The sequence below is a fragment of the Macrobrachium nipponense genome, chromosome 18, assembly GCF_015104395.2.
Source record: "Macrobrachium nipponense isolate FS-2020 chromosome 18, ASM1510439v2, whole genome shotgun sequence".
In the NCBI taxonomy this organism is placed as follows: domain Eukaryota; kingdom Metazoa; phylum Arthropoda; class Malacostraca; order Decapoda; family Palaemonidae; genus Macrobrachium; species Macrobrachium nipponense.
Genome location: NC_087211.1, coordinates 19,708,165 through 19,726,287, shown reverse-complemented (window position 1 = coordinate 19,726,287; position 18,123 = coordinate 19,708,165). Strand labels below are relative to the sequence as shown.

The 18,123-nt window shown below is 34.7% G+C and overlaps 1 protein-coding gene across 1 annotated transcript in view; it reads right to left on the bottom strand.

Moving 5' to 3' along the window:
• Positions 1-18,123, bottom strand: part of LOC135196907 (juvenile hormone esterase-like) — a 462,912-nt gene that overhangs the window by 250,237 nt on the left and 194,552 nt on the right. The window contains exon 4 of the mRNA XM_064223722.1: positions 9,067-9,252. Coding sequence (XP_064079792.1) covers positions 9,067-9,252 — 186 coding nt within the window. The remainder of the gene's footprint in view (positions 1-9,066; positions 9,253-18,123) is intronic.

The window sequence follows — 18,123 nt, the reverse complement described above, 5'->3', positions numbered from 1 at the left end:
GCGAGTATCTGGTTCAATCATGAATCAGTTGGACCATAGACTTCAAGTAGATTACACGTTCGAGTTTCACGTCGTGACATTCGCTTGCTTTTTCGTTTATGTATGTTTCGGCAAGTAGTTCATCATGCCAATGAGGAAAAGACAAGGAAAACATCTCGCTAACATAAAGACGAAGAAAAATCGCTCAAGTATTATTACAGAATATCATAATATACTCGTAGTTAGTGAAGAGAGAGGGGTGAGGGTTGCTTAGTAACGCCCCCTTCTTGCCTGACAGCACACGTCACACTGTGCCCAAGGCTACGATTTTTGAGCAGAGAGATCTTCATTTATGATAAATAACAGTTTTGGTTTTTTAATACCCAAAATGGAATATGAAATTCATAATAATCATGATTTATCAAATTGTCTTTGTAAAAAGAGAGTACACCTTCGAGTCTCACCTCCGACATTCTCTTGCATTTACGTTTGTTTATCTTTGTTTCGGCAAGAATGTCATCATGCCAAAGAGGAAAATACAAGGGAAACATCTCGCTAACATACAGAAGAAAATTTGCTGTAATAAGCCGAGTTAGTGAAGGGGAGAGAGGGGGCTACGTAGGAAGGAGTGCCCCATCTTGCCTCAAGCAGTGCCCCAGGCTACGATATATGAGCAAAGGGATCATCATTTATGATTAAATTATGATAAATAAAATAGTATTGGTTTATTAATGCACAAAAAAGAAATATACATTCATAATAATCATTATTTATTAACATTGTCTTTATAGCAATACGAAGGAAAACTTTGAACGCCCATATCTCAAAACTATACTTATTGACCTTCAAAATCTATCTCCTCACTTAGTTTTAAAGCTATAACATTGGAATTTGGTATATAACTCAGAAACACATTATAGAACAATCAAATAGAGCCCTTTTTTCCAATTTTTGTTTCGTCTTTTTTTTTTTAATTTTTTCTCGTGATTTATAGGGTTTATTTTTTTACCATATTGAAAAATTCATATCTAGCAAAAAAAAAGACTTGGAAAAAAAACTCTCCATTTGATTGGAGGTCTACATCAGGTCTATATATGGTAGTAATCCCAGGTCTTAATATTAATTATCAAAGGAGGAGATAGAATTTGAAAAATGGTTATTTTCGGGATAAATCGCCCTGGCGTCACAAAACCGAAGGTCAGAGGCGAAAATCATATGCGGTTTGGAGATGTCCCAAGTCACCTTATTAAGTGGTATGAATGTCAAAGTCCTGTCGTTAAAAAACGGCATTAGCCGGCCGGCCCCCTTAAAGTCTCTTTGTAGCGCATTCCTATCTTCATCACAAGTAATTTCTCTACTTATTCTTGTGTCATCGGCGAAACTACTCACTACCGAGTCCTTAACATTACTGTATGTCTGCAATCATAATAACAAACAGTAATGCAGCTGACACCGTACCTTGTGGCACACCGGATATTACCTTAGCTTCATCTGATTTCTCATTGTTTGCAATAACTATCTGTTTTCTGTTGTGTAAACATTCTTTTAACCATCTTCCTATTTATTCACTATATTATGTTTTCTAATATTCTTCGCTAATATATTATGATCTACCTTGTCAAAAGCTTTTGCAAAGTCTAGATAAACCGCATGTGTTTCATTTCCGCTTTTCATATTTTTGTATATGTTCTCACGGTGGACTAACAGGGGTTTGTGTACTTTTTCAGGGTACAAAACCATGTTGTCCTGTATTTAATTATTTTTTATTAAAAGTTTCATAATATTTTTCTTCATAACCCTTTCATACACTTTAATAATATGTGATGTTGGACTCACAGGCCTATAATTACTTGCCTCTAGTCTTGATCCACTTTTGAGAGTAGGGGTAATATATGCTAATTTGTGCTCATCATAAATCTTGCCTTTATCTACACTGTCTTAATAATATTGCAAGTGGCTTTGCGATAGAATGAATTACTTTAACAAAATAGCAGGGACACCATCAGGCCCTGCTGCAGCTCCATTTTTTATTTCATTAATAGCCTGCACAATATCAGCTTCATTAATATCTATGTATGATAAATATTCACTATTTTCATCCCTTACTTCTATATCATTATCATCATTATCAATTCTAGGGGTAAATTCTTTCTTAGATCATTCTGCCAATATGTTGCATATTTCCTTTTTTTCATTCGTTAATCTCCCTTCAATTCTAAGAGGGCCTATTTTTATTCTTCTTTTAGTTTGAGGTTTTGCTTGATATTTACTAGTGTTTTTTTCTTCCAAGTCCCGTTTTTCATTTTCTTTTGATTGTATAATCTTTTGTTCTGCATTTTCTATCTTACTTTTTAGTTCCATCACTTTCCAAGCCTTTTTTTCTTTTGCAAGACCTTTTTTCCACTTTCTGATTTTCTGGAACAAGATCCTTCTGTCCTTGGTATGCATGACTGATGTTTACTCTTCTTCTTTGGTATATATTTACCCACTATTTTCTCTAATATTTTATATGATATCTCCGTATTTACCTTTAAATCATCACTTACGAAAATGTTATCCCAATCTTTGTTTAATTCATTTATTTCTGACCATTTTATAAAACTCTTTAGTATCAGGGGGTCTATATATATTACTATGTTCATTAATTTTTCAGATTCAAATTCTACCGCTATTGGTTCACATTCCGAGTTACTATATTTCTCATATATTTTTCCTTGTTTTTAGTCTTTCCCATATATCGCGGTTCCCCCTTGATTCCCAATTTTTTTCTATCTGATCTATAAGTTTGGAACACTTTTATTTGATCGTCATTCCCAGTCTCTTGGGAACCAGGTTTCACTTATATTCATTATATCTTTTCTTTCCAATTGGGTTAGTTCTTCTAAGTACTCTATTTTTCTTTTTGAGTTACTCGTAACTAAACCCTCGCATTCATCACTATGATGGTTGCGTGTTTTCTCCTTCACTTAACCCTCTTATGCCGGAGCGGTAAATAAAAAATTGTCTCCCATGTGCCGGAGGGGTTTCGGAGTGAGCGCGGAAGCGGAAAAAATATTTTCAAAAAATCACAGAGCGCTTAGTTTTCAAAAATTAAGAGTTCATTTTTGGCTCCTTTTTTTGTCATTGCCTGAAGTTTAGTATGCAACCATCAGAAATAAAAAAAATTATCATTAGCATATATAAATAATGCGATATATAATAGCGCAAAAACGAAATTTCAAATATAATTGTATTCAAATCGCTCTGTGCGCAAAACGGTTAAAGGTAACAAGTTACTTTTTTTTCGTTGTAATGTACACTAAATTGCGATCATTTTGGTATATAACACATTGTAAAATGATAAAAGCAACACAGAGAAAATATTATCACAACATAATGCATGAATTCGTAACGTGCGGACGTAAACAAGTATTTTTTCAAAAATTCACCATAAATCTAAATATTGTCCAAGAGACTTCCAATTTCTTTCAAAAAGAAGACAAATGATTGAATATTACTATACTGTAAGAGTATTAGCTTACAATTGCAGTTTTCGATCATATCTGACGAGTTAAAGTTGACCGAATGTCGAATTTTTTTATAAATATTTTTTTTATATGCAGTTATTTCGGAAATAAGAAAAGCTACAACCTTCAAATGTTTTTCGTTTTATTCTACATGAAATTGCGCACATTTTTATATATAAAACACTATGAAATGCCTAATATGAAACGGAGCAAATATTCCGATAATGGTACGTACGCATTTCGGAGATTTGTGGCGGAGAATCCGCGCGCGGAGGGAAGGAAAGATTTTTTTTTTAAATTCACTATAAATCTAAATAGCTAGAGACTTCAAATTTGTTTCAAGATGAAGATAAATGACTGAATATTACTAGGCTGTAAGAGTTTTAGCTTACAATCGCGTTTTTCGACCATTTCGGTAAAGTCAAAGTTGACCGAACGTGGTTTTTTTTTTCTATTTATCGTGATTTATATGCAAATATTTCAAAAATTAATTTTTGTTGTATTCTACATGAAATTGCGCACATTTTCATATATAAAACTTTATGTAACGGCTAATTTAAAATGGTTGCAAACATTACCACAATCGCACATATGATTTTTTCGGAAGTTACCGCGCGGACATAAAGAAAATGTTATTTTTTTCATAAATTCACCATAAATCGAAATATTGTGCTAGAGACTTCCAATTTGTTGCAAAATGAAGGTAAATGCTTGAATATTACTAGAATATAAGCGTTTTAGCTTACAATTGCGTTTTTCGACCATTTCGGTAGAGTCAAAGTTGACCGAAGGTTGAAATTTTGGCAATTATCGTTATATGAAAATATTTCAAAACTGATAAAAGCTACAACCATGGGTTGTTTTTAGTTGTATTGTGCATGAAATTGCGCACATTTCCATATATAAAACTTTATATAACGGCTAATTTTAAAATGGTGCAAACATTACCACAATCGCATGTATGATTTTTTTCGGAAGTTACCGAGCGGACTTAAGGAAAAAGTTTTTTCATAAATTCACCATAAATCAAAATATTGTTAGAGACTTCCAATTAGTTGCAAAACTAAGGTATATGATTGAATATTACTAAAATATAAGAGTTTTAGCTTAGAATTGCATTTTTCGACCATTTCGGTAGAGTCAAAGTTGACCGAAGGTTGAAATTTTGGCAATTATCGTTATTTATGTGAAAATATCTCAAAACTGATAAAAGCTACAATCATGAGTATTTTATTGTTGTATTCTACAAAATAATGCGCACATTTTCATATATAATACTTCATGTAACGGCTAATTTACAATGGTACAAAAAATATGTCAAAGTGACCAAATAATTTCCGAGATGTGTCCCAGATACTTTTTAGTGCGGCAAGAAAGAAATTTGCGCTTGAGTGCCTGCGTAGCGATTGTAAACAAAACAACACCTTGATCCGTGAACTCCCAGCATCCCCCAAGGCGCGTGATTCAAAAGTTTTAGGCTGGTAGGCCTATAAGTATTTTTCCACGAATTTAAAAAAAAACTTTTGTAAGTCTACATAAAATACGTCCAGTCGGCACACTGGAGACAAAAAATGTAGACGTAAAATATGTCCAGTCGGCGTAAGAGGGTTAAATGGAACCCTGGTTTTCCTTAACCTAATTTATTTCCTTAATACTACAGAATAGACAGTTCAATTTTCTTTATCACTATAATTCTCTCTTAACTTATTCTTCTTTACCGAACTTGGCCTAACTTACAACTACCTCCTTAAAAACCTAAGCGTAATTCCTAACAAAAAATATATATTGTCATCCCCTATCAGAAGAACCTTAACCTAATTAAGCCTTCCTGTCAGTAAATCAGATAGCAGATGTTATATTCTATACTTCATATTGACATCAACTTCATTAAACTTTATTTTTTTTTTTTAGGTGATTTCACCTCCACATACTAGTCATACTTAAGGCTTCCAGCTGAGCCAAGACCCCATTAACTTTTTATAAACAACTTGACAGCATCCTGACCAAATGCCCTTGTTTCTGCAATCTCTCATAGTTTTCGGTTTCTTCTGTCTAAACATTTCACTTCGTGCAGAAACTGAATTAGAGTATAAAGGCTGAATGAACCACAAATGTGCATTCAGAAATTTATTCTCAGTTTCCTTCCAATTGTGTCATATTACAACCACATCTTATTTCTTGGCCTCTTAATCTGTCGGTGCTTTCTGATTCCACTGGCTAAGGAAGTGGTTTTATGTAGATGTAGTCAGCTGGTTTCAACCTATCCAGCGCTTAGCCTGATTTGGTAATTGCCAATGTACATCCTATTATATCTTTTGGCTCCTATGGTTCAGGTGAGGGGAGGGAATTCCTAATTCTCACGTACCAGCCAAAAAAAAAAAGAATACTCTCACTAGCAACACATTCACAAACACAAAAAAAATTAAAATCAGCACTCTCTCTCTCTCTCTCTCTCTCTCTCTCTCTCTCTCTCTCGTCCCTCCTCTCTTCTCTCTTCTCTCTCTCCTCTCTCTCTCTCTCTCAGCGTGTTTAATAGATTCGCAATACGATGAGGTAGCAGGAAGGGAGCTGGCATTTCTCATCTATGAGATCAACAACAGCCCCAACCAAAAAGATACAAAAGTATTCATAGACACATTAGAAGGATATGATCCTTCAAACTGGAATAAATCAACAGAAAACATCTTGAAAATAATTGAAGTATAGTTCCAAATAAAATCCAAGTGGTCAAGAGACTCGTAAAGAAAATTTACATCAATCAACATATTCTGACAAAGAAAATAAATAAGGTGAACATTGTTGAATATACTAATTGATGCAGTAGGAAAAAGAATGCCAAAAGCATGCAAACTGTGTAAGGTGTGGTATAGCATAGTTAATCCACAAAACCTGATCAGAAAATATTCTGCATGCAACATTCAGACGCATCCTCAATGTGCTGAAGTAATGCAAGATATGAGTAAGGATACCAGAATATTTTGCTCAACATGTCTATCATGGATAGACAATGTTATTAAATCAAGACTTAATGTACAAATAGTCGAGGATGAAGAAGAAGAGGAAAACGGAAGAGAAGTAAACAAAACTGAAATGACAGAAAAAATAAGGAAAACAAAGAACAAGATACTACATTTGAGGCAAACAAGCAGCATACATACGAAGAAATAAATTACGACATGACAACACAAAAAAAAATCCCAAAGAGGCTCTACCCAGATCTCCACTGATGGGAAAGAGGAAAAGATAGACAAGAAAGACAAAGTCTGCACCCTTTTGTAAAGAGGGAATTGCGGATTCGGAGAAAGAGAAAGATGTTACTACAAACATCATAAGGTATGTCACAACTATGAAATCTATGGTAAATGTGCATACCTGTGAGGATGAATGCAGAGATCTACATCCAAAAATATGCAAAAACATAAAAGAAGGAAAAGGATGTAAGTTCGACAAAAAATGTAAATATATTCACCCTGTAGCCATGAATCAAAATCAATCAAATAATCAATCAAATAATAAAATCCAAAATAAGAAAGAAACAAAGAGAGGAACAAAGAATATGAGGTGAAGGAAAAAAAGCAAGCCATCACTGCAATTTGGAGTGTTAGCAAAGAATTTCCAAGCATCAGCTCCAAGATACTGCTCAAGAGATAAATACTGTATTTATGATGCAAGAGGATATTGCAGATACAGAGAAAATTGCAGATTCAGACACAAAATTAATAATTATGATGAAGGAAGATCAAATATTATGGAAAAGTTGGATTTTTAAATGTCAGAATTTCTGGAAATGAAGAAAAGAACAACATACCAGAACAGGAAAGAGATGTGGGAAAATCCTTATTACCCATATTAACCCTCTTACGCCGACTGGACGTATTTTACGTCGACATTTTTTGTCTCCCGTGTGCCGACTGGACGTATTTTACGTCGACTTACAAAAGTTTTTTTTAAATTCGTGGAAAAATACTTATAGGCCTACCAGCCTAAAACTTTTGAATCACGCACCTTGGGGGATGCTGGGAGTTCACGGATCAAGGTGTTGTTTTGTTTAGAATCGTTACGCAGGCGCGCAAGTGCGAATTTCTTTCTTGCCGCACTAAAAAGTATCTGTGACACATCTCGGAAATTATTTGGTCACTTTGACATAATTTTTGTACCATTGTAAATTAGCCGCTACAGGCAGTAAGACTGGGGGCGGAGGGAAGGACCTTCAACTTGATATATAGTCAAATTTCTAACCAATAAATGAATACATCTCTCTCAATTACCTATAATTTTTCTCCTAAACCACATAGGGAGCATAACAGAGCAAAAGGAATGAGGAGGAGGAGGAGGAGGACGGAGGAGGAGGAGGAAGGAGGAGGAGGAGGAGGAGGAGGAGGAGGAGGAGGAAGACCAGAAGAAAACGTTAATGACCAAGTAGGCTTATGTCTTGCCCTAACAAATTGTCTACATACCCTATAGGCCTCTCATCTCTGCTGATACTAAACAAAATCATTCATCCTCTCATCGGATCACCCTATTTTCATCCTAACAAGAAGAAAACTTAACTTGTACCTCAACACTTAGGCTAACACACGGGGCCATGATGCACATGCAAAACATTGAGTTTACAAAAACTCATTCCTACACACCCTAATGCTTTCATCTCTGCTTACCATAAAATGCATGTAAAAACATAAAACAAGCACAATTCAGACAGACAAAAATCAGACAGAAACATTACAACCTATTACTAACACGGATTCCCACCATCTGTTGTACAAGACAACGGCAGGAAGAATTCTCACAAGAATGTAAACATTCTAATACCACCTGGTCAGAAACAGGTGATTACAGAAAGAGTCCTGGTGGGTAAGCAAAATGCTATTTTGAATGCTAATCAAAACTAATGGCATGAAGATATCATTAGGTAAGATTCACTTCAAATAACTCCTATTAAACCATCTTGGATGGAGGCATGACTTCTCTTAACAAAATGAAACGGTCAGGAATGTTATAAAGGACTGGGAAATTTCCTCCCTTTACATGTGCAAGGTAATTGTTACGTTATTGGCAAACAAGAAGAAAAAAGTTCACACTGATGAGAGTCCCACTCTCAAAAGTTCAGCAAGTGGTAGCATTCAAGGATGACTATTACCTACCCATCTTCACTATCTCGGCTGATATCCTAAAGCAAAGGCCTGGTAATCTGCTAGTTCTGTAATTTTACATCTAGAGTACTATGTACTACATCTTTAAATGGAAATAAAAAATAAAAATTTTCAGAGCTGGATATGACAAGAGACTAATGAATTATATGGCTAACTAAATCAAAGGCTAAAATGTTTACCATGTTTGTAATAGAATTTCCTTATTTTAAGAGTTTGTCACAATAGCTGCCATTTTGACAAAAGAGCACTTTTCGCTCTGCTCAGTGTGCAGAGCAACAACTGCTGTCATACTTAATCTTACATGGACATTAGAGCTAACCTACAGCACATATTATGGCAATGACTACATGAAGTAACTTTTAAATAGAAAAATTAATCGAGACCATCAGTAAAGTCATATGTGGGAGCATAACCATCATTACTCTTACCTTTGGCATACGGTGTTAAAATCTGGTAATGGACAGATGCACCACCACTACCAGAACCAAAAATAGTAACTCGGTTGCTGTCGCCTCCAAATGCCTTAATGTTGTCTTTAACCCACCTAAGAGCCATTGTTTGATCTTTCAAGCCCAAATTTCCAGGTAGATTCGCATCCTCCGCTGACAAAAAACCTATAAAGAAAATTGATTTAACGTCAAAAGTTATCTAAAGATTGACTAATTTCCAATAAAAATCACTGCAACACATGATCAATCTCTTTGTTGTTGCTGTTAATTTACTTAACGATGGCTTATGTCTACATGGGCTCTTGCTCTTGGGCAGCCTGTAAAAAAATCAAACATGTCTAGTACGGCCCCCAATTATGCAAGAATTTAGTTGTTCTATGGCCTCGCAGAACTGGGAAATCACAGATTTCGATACACATACCTTATGGGAATAATTCCATTAGGGCCAAGGCAAACGGCAACTTACCCAGGCAAACTTTTTTACAGCCCATTTTCAATACTTCCTATGTACTATACTGTACTTTTTTCTAATATAAAATTGTTCTTATGGATAAATAAAATATTAAAAAGGTTTTAATAACTTGAAAAAGTTTAAAATTGCGCCCAAGATGGTGAAAACTCCCACAAGTAAACACTGCCACCATTGGGTGCAAGTGTACTATACTACAGTCATTTCCTTTAAAAAAAACATTTTGGATGGAATTTCCTCTACCTATCCTCTGCCAAAAATCCTTCAAACTCCTCTATCTTATCCTCCATGAAGAGTTCTGCTGAAGGAAGGCTTTGTGTACCATTTGAGGTTTTGGGCACTGGTGGATCATGTGGGTCTTCACTCCCATTAAGCCTAACAAACTTGGTTATGAGCGCCTGTCTGTTTCTTTGTCATGTTCACTATGTAATCATTTTCATCTAAATTTATTCTACAACAAAAAAGAACTGGCAAAAATTCAAAATTTGATACAAAATTACAATGTGTGCGCATGATTCAAATTAACAGTTTTCCTATCACAATCCTCAAATAGTCTCATTTCTGTGCAAACACTTATTCATACCAATTTGTAAGACCCTGCAAGGAGAGAGATCATACAACATGTGCTGCTTACACTTTCAAGACGAACCGACTACATAGACTCCATGTCAGCCTTCACCACAAAAAAGTGTGGAAAGCAGGGAAGGGCACAGGAATTTATGCTAAATATTGTAGGACAAAGTTTTATCATAAAAAAATTAGTCAGTCCTGACAAACCCATTCATTTTCAAATATCCTGAATCACAAATTAGGAGGCAAGTGCAAAGGAGCCAAGGAACAGCAACAGGCACTGGAGTTATATTGGATTAATCAATATCATGAGATCTAAAAATAATGGTTATACAATGGACCATATAAAAATGAATATTCAGAAAGTAGTTGAAGCATAAAATCAAATATTACAGGAGAGAACACACACCCATGTGTCCCAGAATCTCATAGGATGAGATTATGAAGCAGACAAGCATCACTGACCAGGATCCCTACCAATCACCAAAAAACATCCAGCTCAGACAAATGGAGAAAAGTGAACATCAAAAGATGTACGCATAACTCACACAGGCAGAATCTTGTAAAAGTACTTGCCAATGAGAAATGCTTGGCCTCAAGAAGGTAAACCGCTAACAGTCGACCTTACAAGACAAGGAAAAGGAAAATGAAACAGAAGAAAAGAAGCTCAGAATGATTCAGTTGTTTATATGAACATCTGATGGTCCTCACTGGGTAAAAAAAGTTAATAGTCAATAGTAGGGAATAGCATGGCAGGTAAGGTGAAAGTCCAAGAGCAAGCTTCATTTAGTAAAACACTGGTTCCCAAACTGGGGTCTGCAAACCCTAGGGGATCTGTGACAATGGAAAAAATTAATATTTTTTCAATTCCAGAAAAATATATTAAATACAATAAAAAAAATTTTTGTATCATTTGTCGAGCAAATACTCTTACTTCGAACTGACTGAGTATCTTCTTTAGTATACATAATTGATAATCTTGTTTATACACTTGTATACGACGGTCTACTGCGTCTGACAAGAAAAACAGTATTAACATGTTTTTTTCATTTACAATATATATAGCTTAATGATAACCATATTTGATCAAATAAAAGAATAAAAAATTTCAATATAAAATTTAACAAAAAAGACGTACAAAATCATACAATACCGCGGTAACATCACACGCAGCTGACTGAGACTGAACGAGTGTTGATATGTTGAGGAGCAAAGGAGAGGAAATTAAAAACATTACTGTATGTATGTAAAAGTAATAACAATTCACACACACACACACAGAATTTCACAATAAATTTAAGATACTAATGATAAAATATGAAAACAATCGAATGCAATACATACAGAACCAATATAAAAAGACCTAATTGAGCAAGTGTTCGGCGCGCTGAGTGAGACAGAAACTCATTTTCAACAAAATAGTAAAACGAAGAACAAAGCTTTTCACAATAAAATCATTTATCATTACAGTGATGCACAGCTAACTTGAGATAGTGGGAGCTAAAAAGCTCACTCAAGCCAGTGTTCAGTGCGCCGAGTCAGACTAAAATGGGATGATTATTAACCCATTTCTTTTGTTTACACTATTTGCCCAAGTCACTTCTTTTTGTTACAGTAAACTACCTATCTAGTGACAATTGCTTTTCATGATTTTTCACCACTGTAAAAGTAACTATTCCATAGTAAACACAGTGGCGTCGTGTTCAGCTTATGTGCTGGCTTCGTTTGTTTGTTTAAACGACTTCCTTGTGAGAAGTTAATTACTTCTCTTTCCTTTTCTTGCATTCTTTACTTATTACTATTTGTTTGCAAAATTCTTTTAAAATGTGAATTAAATATCTTATCAACCTTTGCCTACTGCGACCATTCCACTTTCCTCAAAAAGGCTTCCAGTCTCTCCTTCCTCCAATCCTCGGCCAGCCGTGTGCCATTATCACCAACCAGTTCATAAAGTTCGTAAATCCTACACAAACTAAATTTTTTGAAAATTTTACTTTATGTACTGTCTTATTACTTTACACTATTTAATTTTTGAACACTAATAATGGAAAAAATGTGAAAAAGGGAGTTTTTGGGTTAGCTGGAATGGATTAAGTTCAAATTCTGAGGTACTACTTTACAGTACAGTTGAACTTTGGTTTTTGTACGGAATCCATTCCAGAACCTCCCACAAAATACGAAACATACAAAAACTGAAACAATAATTCTCATAAGGAATACTGTAAATTCAGTAGAGCCCCGGATCTCTACGCTAATCCATTCCAGAAGGAGCGTCGAAATTTGATTATTTCGAGAGCTGAATCAAGTTTTCCCATAAGCAATAACTGAAAATGGATTAATCTGTTCCTGACCACCAGTTATTACCCTAACCTTGCCTTTTTATACAATACATTACATGTAAATTACAACTAAATAAGTTAAGGGTTAAATAAATATCATACTAAACATATATTTATAATTTTAAACGTATAATACACAGTATAAAAGTAAACTGACCTACGTCCAACCGATAGTTGACCGAGCTGCATAGGCTACGTAGGTAACTAGTAAGTAGAATGTAGTGTAGTGGGTAGGCATAAAACGTGTCACTAACGTAATAAAATGTTGAAAAGCAAGTCTAATTATTACAGTAGATTAATAAACTATTAAAATAACCCAATTTATATTGGTTACCAAACACTTACAAAAAATTGCCTACATTAAGTCGGCAGGCTGTGGCATGAAAGGATGTAAACAAACCATAGTGCAGCCCTGGTGGCTTATACCTAGGAGGACTATGGTAGTAAACAAACCAAAATTGTTATAAGCATAGAAAAGTTTACATTCGGTATTAATTTATGGTAAATCTTATACGGAGCCGACTGTAATACTGCATACAAAATCACTTTAAAATTATCTTTCAGTAAATGTTATGATACTAAAGGTTTTGTTTTCATAAATATCCATATAAAAAAGATGCGTCTTCTACGATGGCAAATTTTAGTCAAATATCAGGGCTGAATTCAAGCTTATTGAACTTTGAAAATAATTATGGTCATGGTACATATATACATACGTACAAGTAAAAGAATCTTAATTTCTATAATTACTATACCATTACGTACCAGCATCTCTTGAGTTTAATATCAGGCTAACATATTCTTTACAAGGACGCTTACAAACCAAGCTTACAGATTGTGTTCGTTACCGTGCACACGTTACATATGTAAACTGGTGTCACTACCAAATCTTATACATAAACATTGACGTAATTTTAAAGAACACTTAAAAGAATCGTCTTAATTTCTATAACTACTAAGTATACCATAGCGGCTTCTCTGATTTAAGCTAAGGCTAGCCTCCTCTTTACCAGCAAGCTTAACAAAGCTTAAAGATTGCATTCACTACTGAACCGCACACGTTACTTATGTAACTGTTTCACTATCAAATCTCAAACGTAAACATTGACATATTTTTACGGTAGACATAAAAGAACCTACTTAATTTCTATAATTACTATGTATACCATACCGGCTTCTGAGTTAAGCTAAGGCTAACCTCTTCTTTACCGGCAAGCTTAAAAAGCTTAGATTGCGTTGCTACCGAACCGTGCATGTTACGTATGTAACAGTGGTTTCACTACCAAATTTCAAACTTAAACATTGACGTATTACAGTAGACATAGAAGAATAGTCTTAATTTCTTAATTACTATGCACATATATACCATAGTGGCTTCTCTGATTTAATCTACTATGGCTAACCTCTTCTTTACCGGCATACAACAAGCACTTCTGTTAGTGAATGTAAGGCTAGCAGAGGCTGGTTTGAAAAATTAAGAAAACAAATGGGCATACATAATGTGTCTACTTCAGGGATTAAGGACATGTTTGCAAAGTGGAATGTAAACATTTTTGTGGCAAATTATCATCTCAACAAAAAAGTTGTAATCTGTCTCTCCAACATATTTAATGACAATGCCATGTTTTACCCTAGGGAAATTTTAAAGAAATGCCAGAAACAAATGTCTCTGGGCAGTTGTAGTGCAACAGGGGTCCAGTAACTCTCAAAACTGGTCCTAGTGCCAGTAAAAAATGAAGAGGAATAATCCCAGAGTCCTTGATACATGAAATCCTTCTGGAGAGATTCCACTTCCAAACAATAACTTCTCATCCCTCTCCTCTCCTCTCTCCGTGTTCCATACACTACCAAGTGTTTTCTGTAACGGTAAGATTGATGTTAGCCCTTAAATGCCGAAGGGGTATAATAAAAATCGTCTCCCGTATGCCAAGGGGGACTCTGAGTGAGCGCCGAAGCGGAAAATTTTTTTTTTTTTCAAAAAATCACAGCGAGCTTAGTTTTCAAGATAAGAGTTAATTTTTGGCTCCTTTTTTTGTCATTGCCTGAAGTTTAGTATGCAACCATCAGAAATGAAAAAAAATATCATAATCATATATAAATAATGCGATATATGATAGCATGAAAAGAAAATTTCATATATAATTGTATTCAAATCGCGCTGTGAGCAAAACAGTTTGATATTGATAATAAAGGTTTTTTATTACTTGGTCAAACGGATTTTGTGCGAGTTTTTTGGAAGTATATGCATGCATACTTTAACTAGAGGATGAAATATACAAAAAACTAGCAAAAAATCCGTTGGACCAAGTAATAAAAAACTTTAATATCAATATCAAACAAATTCTTAAAAGAAAAAAAAACCTTTTGTGTAAGTTAACTGTAAAGTGTCCCTCATTACCTTATTTATATGGCCTAGTCAAAACTCATAAGGAAAACAAACCTATGCGCCCAATTATTAGTACTGTAGGATCAATTGCTAATAAACTATCTAAATATCTTACTAAACTGTTGTCCCTGCTACTAGGAACTGTATCTAATTCACACATCCAGAATTCTCTTGATCTTGTGGAAAAATTAAATAACATTGTACTAAACCTTAGCGATATTTTTGTCAGTTTTGATGTATGTTCTTTGTTTACATAAGTCCTTATTGACTCTGTGCTAGAATATTTAAGTAATGAACTTGTACTGCATGAATTGCCTATGTCTGTTAGTCACATAATTTCCTTAATTATGTTATGTATTTGTGATTGCAGATTTATTTTTAATGGAGAATATTACCAACAAATATTTGGTATGGCCATGGGTAACCCTTTATCACCTCTCCTTTCAAACTTATATATGGAATTTTTTGAGACACCCCACCTCCCGAATATCACTTATCCCCTTAAAATGGTACCGATATGTCGATGATATCTTAGTAGTCTTACCTGGTGGTATCGATGTAAATGATTTATTGTCTAAATTGAATAATTTAGTGCCATCCATAAAATTCACTGTTAAAATTGAAAATAACAATGCCATTCCTTTCCTAGATGTATTAATACATAGAGAATCTTTCCAATGCAAATTCAGTATTTATAGAAAACCCACAAATAATTTAATTTAACATATGTACATTTTTATTCTGACCACCATCTTAATATTAAAATTTCAATTTTTTCTTCTATGTTCCTACATGCTTTGCGTATCACGAGTCCACAATATCTGGACCAAGAAATAGAATACATAAAAAAGATAGGAAACGATCTCTGCTACCCACCTCATTTAATAGATTTATGTTATCAAAAAGCTCACAAAAAGTTTTATAGTGTTGCTATTAATGAAAAAGAAATGCCTAAAAATGTACTTGGCTTACCTTATTTTCGTGGATTTGAAACCATAAAATCAATATTTAAATCATTTAATGTTAATGTAGTGTTCTCTTATAACAATACCATTAAAGATATGCTAATTAATAAGATAGTCCCTTAAGGGGGGCGTCCGCCTATATAGAAATAATGCTCCGATTTTTATGAAATTATTATATGTTATACATATATATAAGGTGATGTTCCAAAAAAAAATTCAGTGTGATTGAATGATTATTTTGGTTTTTATTGAAAAAATAAGAAAAAATCAAAAAAATTAAAAATGTAACTCTTCCTCCATTTTTAGAGCTATTGCAATGCGGCTTTATACACAGAAAGTATATCATAGTAGAAAAAAAATGTTGGGAACAGTTTTTCCAATTTTTGCTTTTTTTGGATGGGGGGCGAGGGGGAATTTTCCCCCCAAAAAATTTTGTTGATTTGGTTATCAGGAGTTCCTCGTCAACCTAAGAAAAAATCTAGCCCCAAAAAAATATTCGCCTTCCTTTCCTCTTTCCAATGGAATATTTAACTTTAAAATTGGCCTACAAATAAAAAAAATAGTTAGCGTTTGAAGTGCAAAAAAAAGTGAAAATGAAAATGAGAAAAATGGCCGTAAAGGTCAAGAAGTGTTTTTTTTTGCCACTCGTGGAAAAAACTGATCTATGAGCAAAACCATGATACAAACAAATGTTAAATACTCACTAGCGCTTAGTTCAGAATGCCTTTCCTTCTTTCTAATAGTTCTTAGTGTTTTTTTTGCTTGGTTTCCGGCACCAAGTCCCCCCCCCCCCCACCCCCCCCCCCCCCCTAAAAAGGGGTATTATTTGCTCAAGGCGAGGCTATGATCAAGTACCACCTGACTCTTTGTTGCTTGGTTTGAAACCAAGCAAGTAATAATTTGTCATCATATACTCCCGTTTCATCGTCCTTTATTACTTTCATTAACTGAGAGCGTAACTGTGAAGGTGAAAAAACCTCAGATGATTGCGCACCAGACGACATAGAGGCAATGAGGGCAGGGCTCTCAGCAGCCAAAAAAGAGCTTCGTGTTGTTGTTGGTGGTGCTTGTGGTGGTGATGATGGTGGACAGCGCTGGATACATCAGCCAACAATGGTGGTGGCAATGCGACGCTGCCACATCAACAAAAAAAACAGTCCAACTTCCACCCTATGTCTCCTTTTAGCAAAATTTGCTAAACGGGCCATAGTTGCACGATTCCGTTTCGACATATTGTCTCACTTTCACTCTAGTATACACACAAACGTATATAAATTGTATTTAAAGTTACTTGATGTAAGAAAACAAGAAAAAAACACGGTAAATAGCGAAAAAATGCTCGGAGTAAAGAGCAGCATACCTCCCCTTATGCAACTCTGGGACACACTTGAATCCGACTCCCTGCTGGGCATGCTACGGACCCCCCTACGGTGCTACCCGCTCAGAACACCATTCACCAACGAATCACCCATTGTTGGTGCCAGATGTAAGAGATTAGGCGAAATAAAAATGAAAATAATTAATAAATTGGGCAGATAAAGGACAAAATGACAATAGTCATTAGGAGCCAAACGTCAGCCCTACGTCACAGTGTGAAGGGGGCGGGGCCAAAACCCCATTAATTTTAATATTTCGAAAAAATGCTTTTGCCATGTGATAACAGAGGTGTTGCTCATGTCTTACAGCCATTTAACCAGATTTTGAAAATTTCAAAAATATTCATCAAAAATCAAAGAGGAAGCCCCCCCTTAACAAATAACAACATTTACAAAATTCCTTGTAAGGATTGCCCATCGTTTTACGTTGGTCAGTCAAGTAAAAATTTATGTGTACGTATTAAGCAGCATATGTATTCAGTTAGAACAGCCCAAACTTCAAATGCACTGTTTATCCATCTGAGTGAATAATCTCATTGTATTAATTGGGGTGATACCTCAGTAATTGCTAGATCTAATGATTATGTTTCAAGAAATTTACTGGAATTGGCAATTATACAAATCACTAATAAAAACAACCTAAATCTTAGTCTGGGAATGTACCATTTGGACCCATATATTTGTAAGATGTTTATGAAGGACCTTAAAATAAATGAACAACTAATAAATTAGTCCCACATGTACATAGTTATTATTTCTCTCTCTCTCTCTCTCTCTCTCTCTCTCTCTCTCTCTCTCTCTCTCTCTCTCTCTCTCTCTCTCTCTCTCTAGTTTGATATTTTCTCTCCCTCTTTCTCTTGCTCAATATGTATATATTTATATTTTCTTTCGTCTTTTCATTAATATTTTTTTGGGGGAAATTTGAGTAACA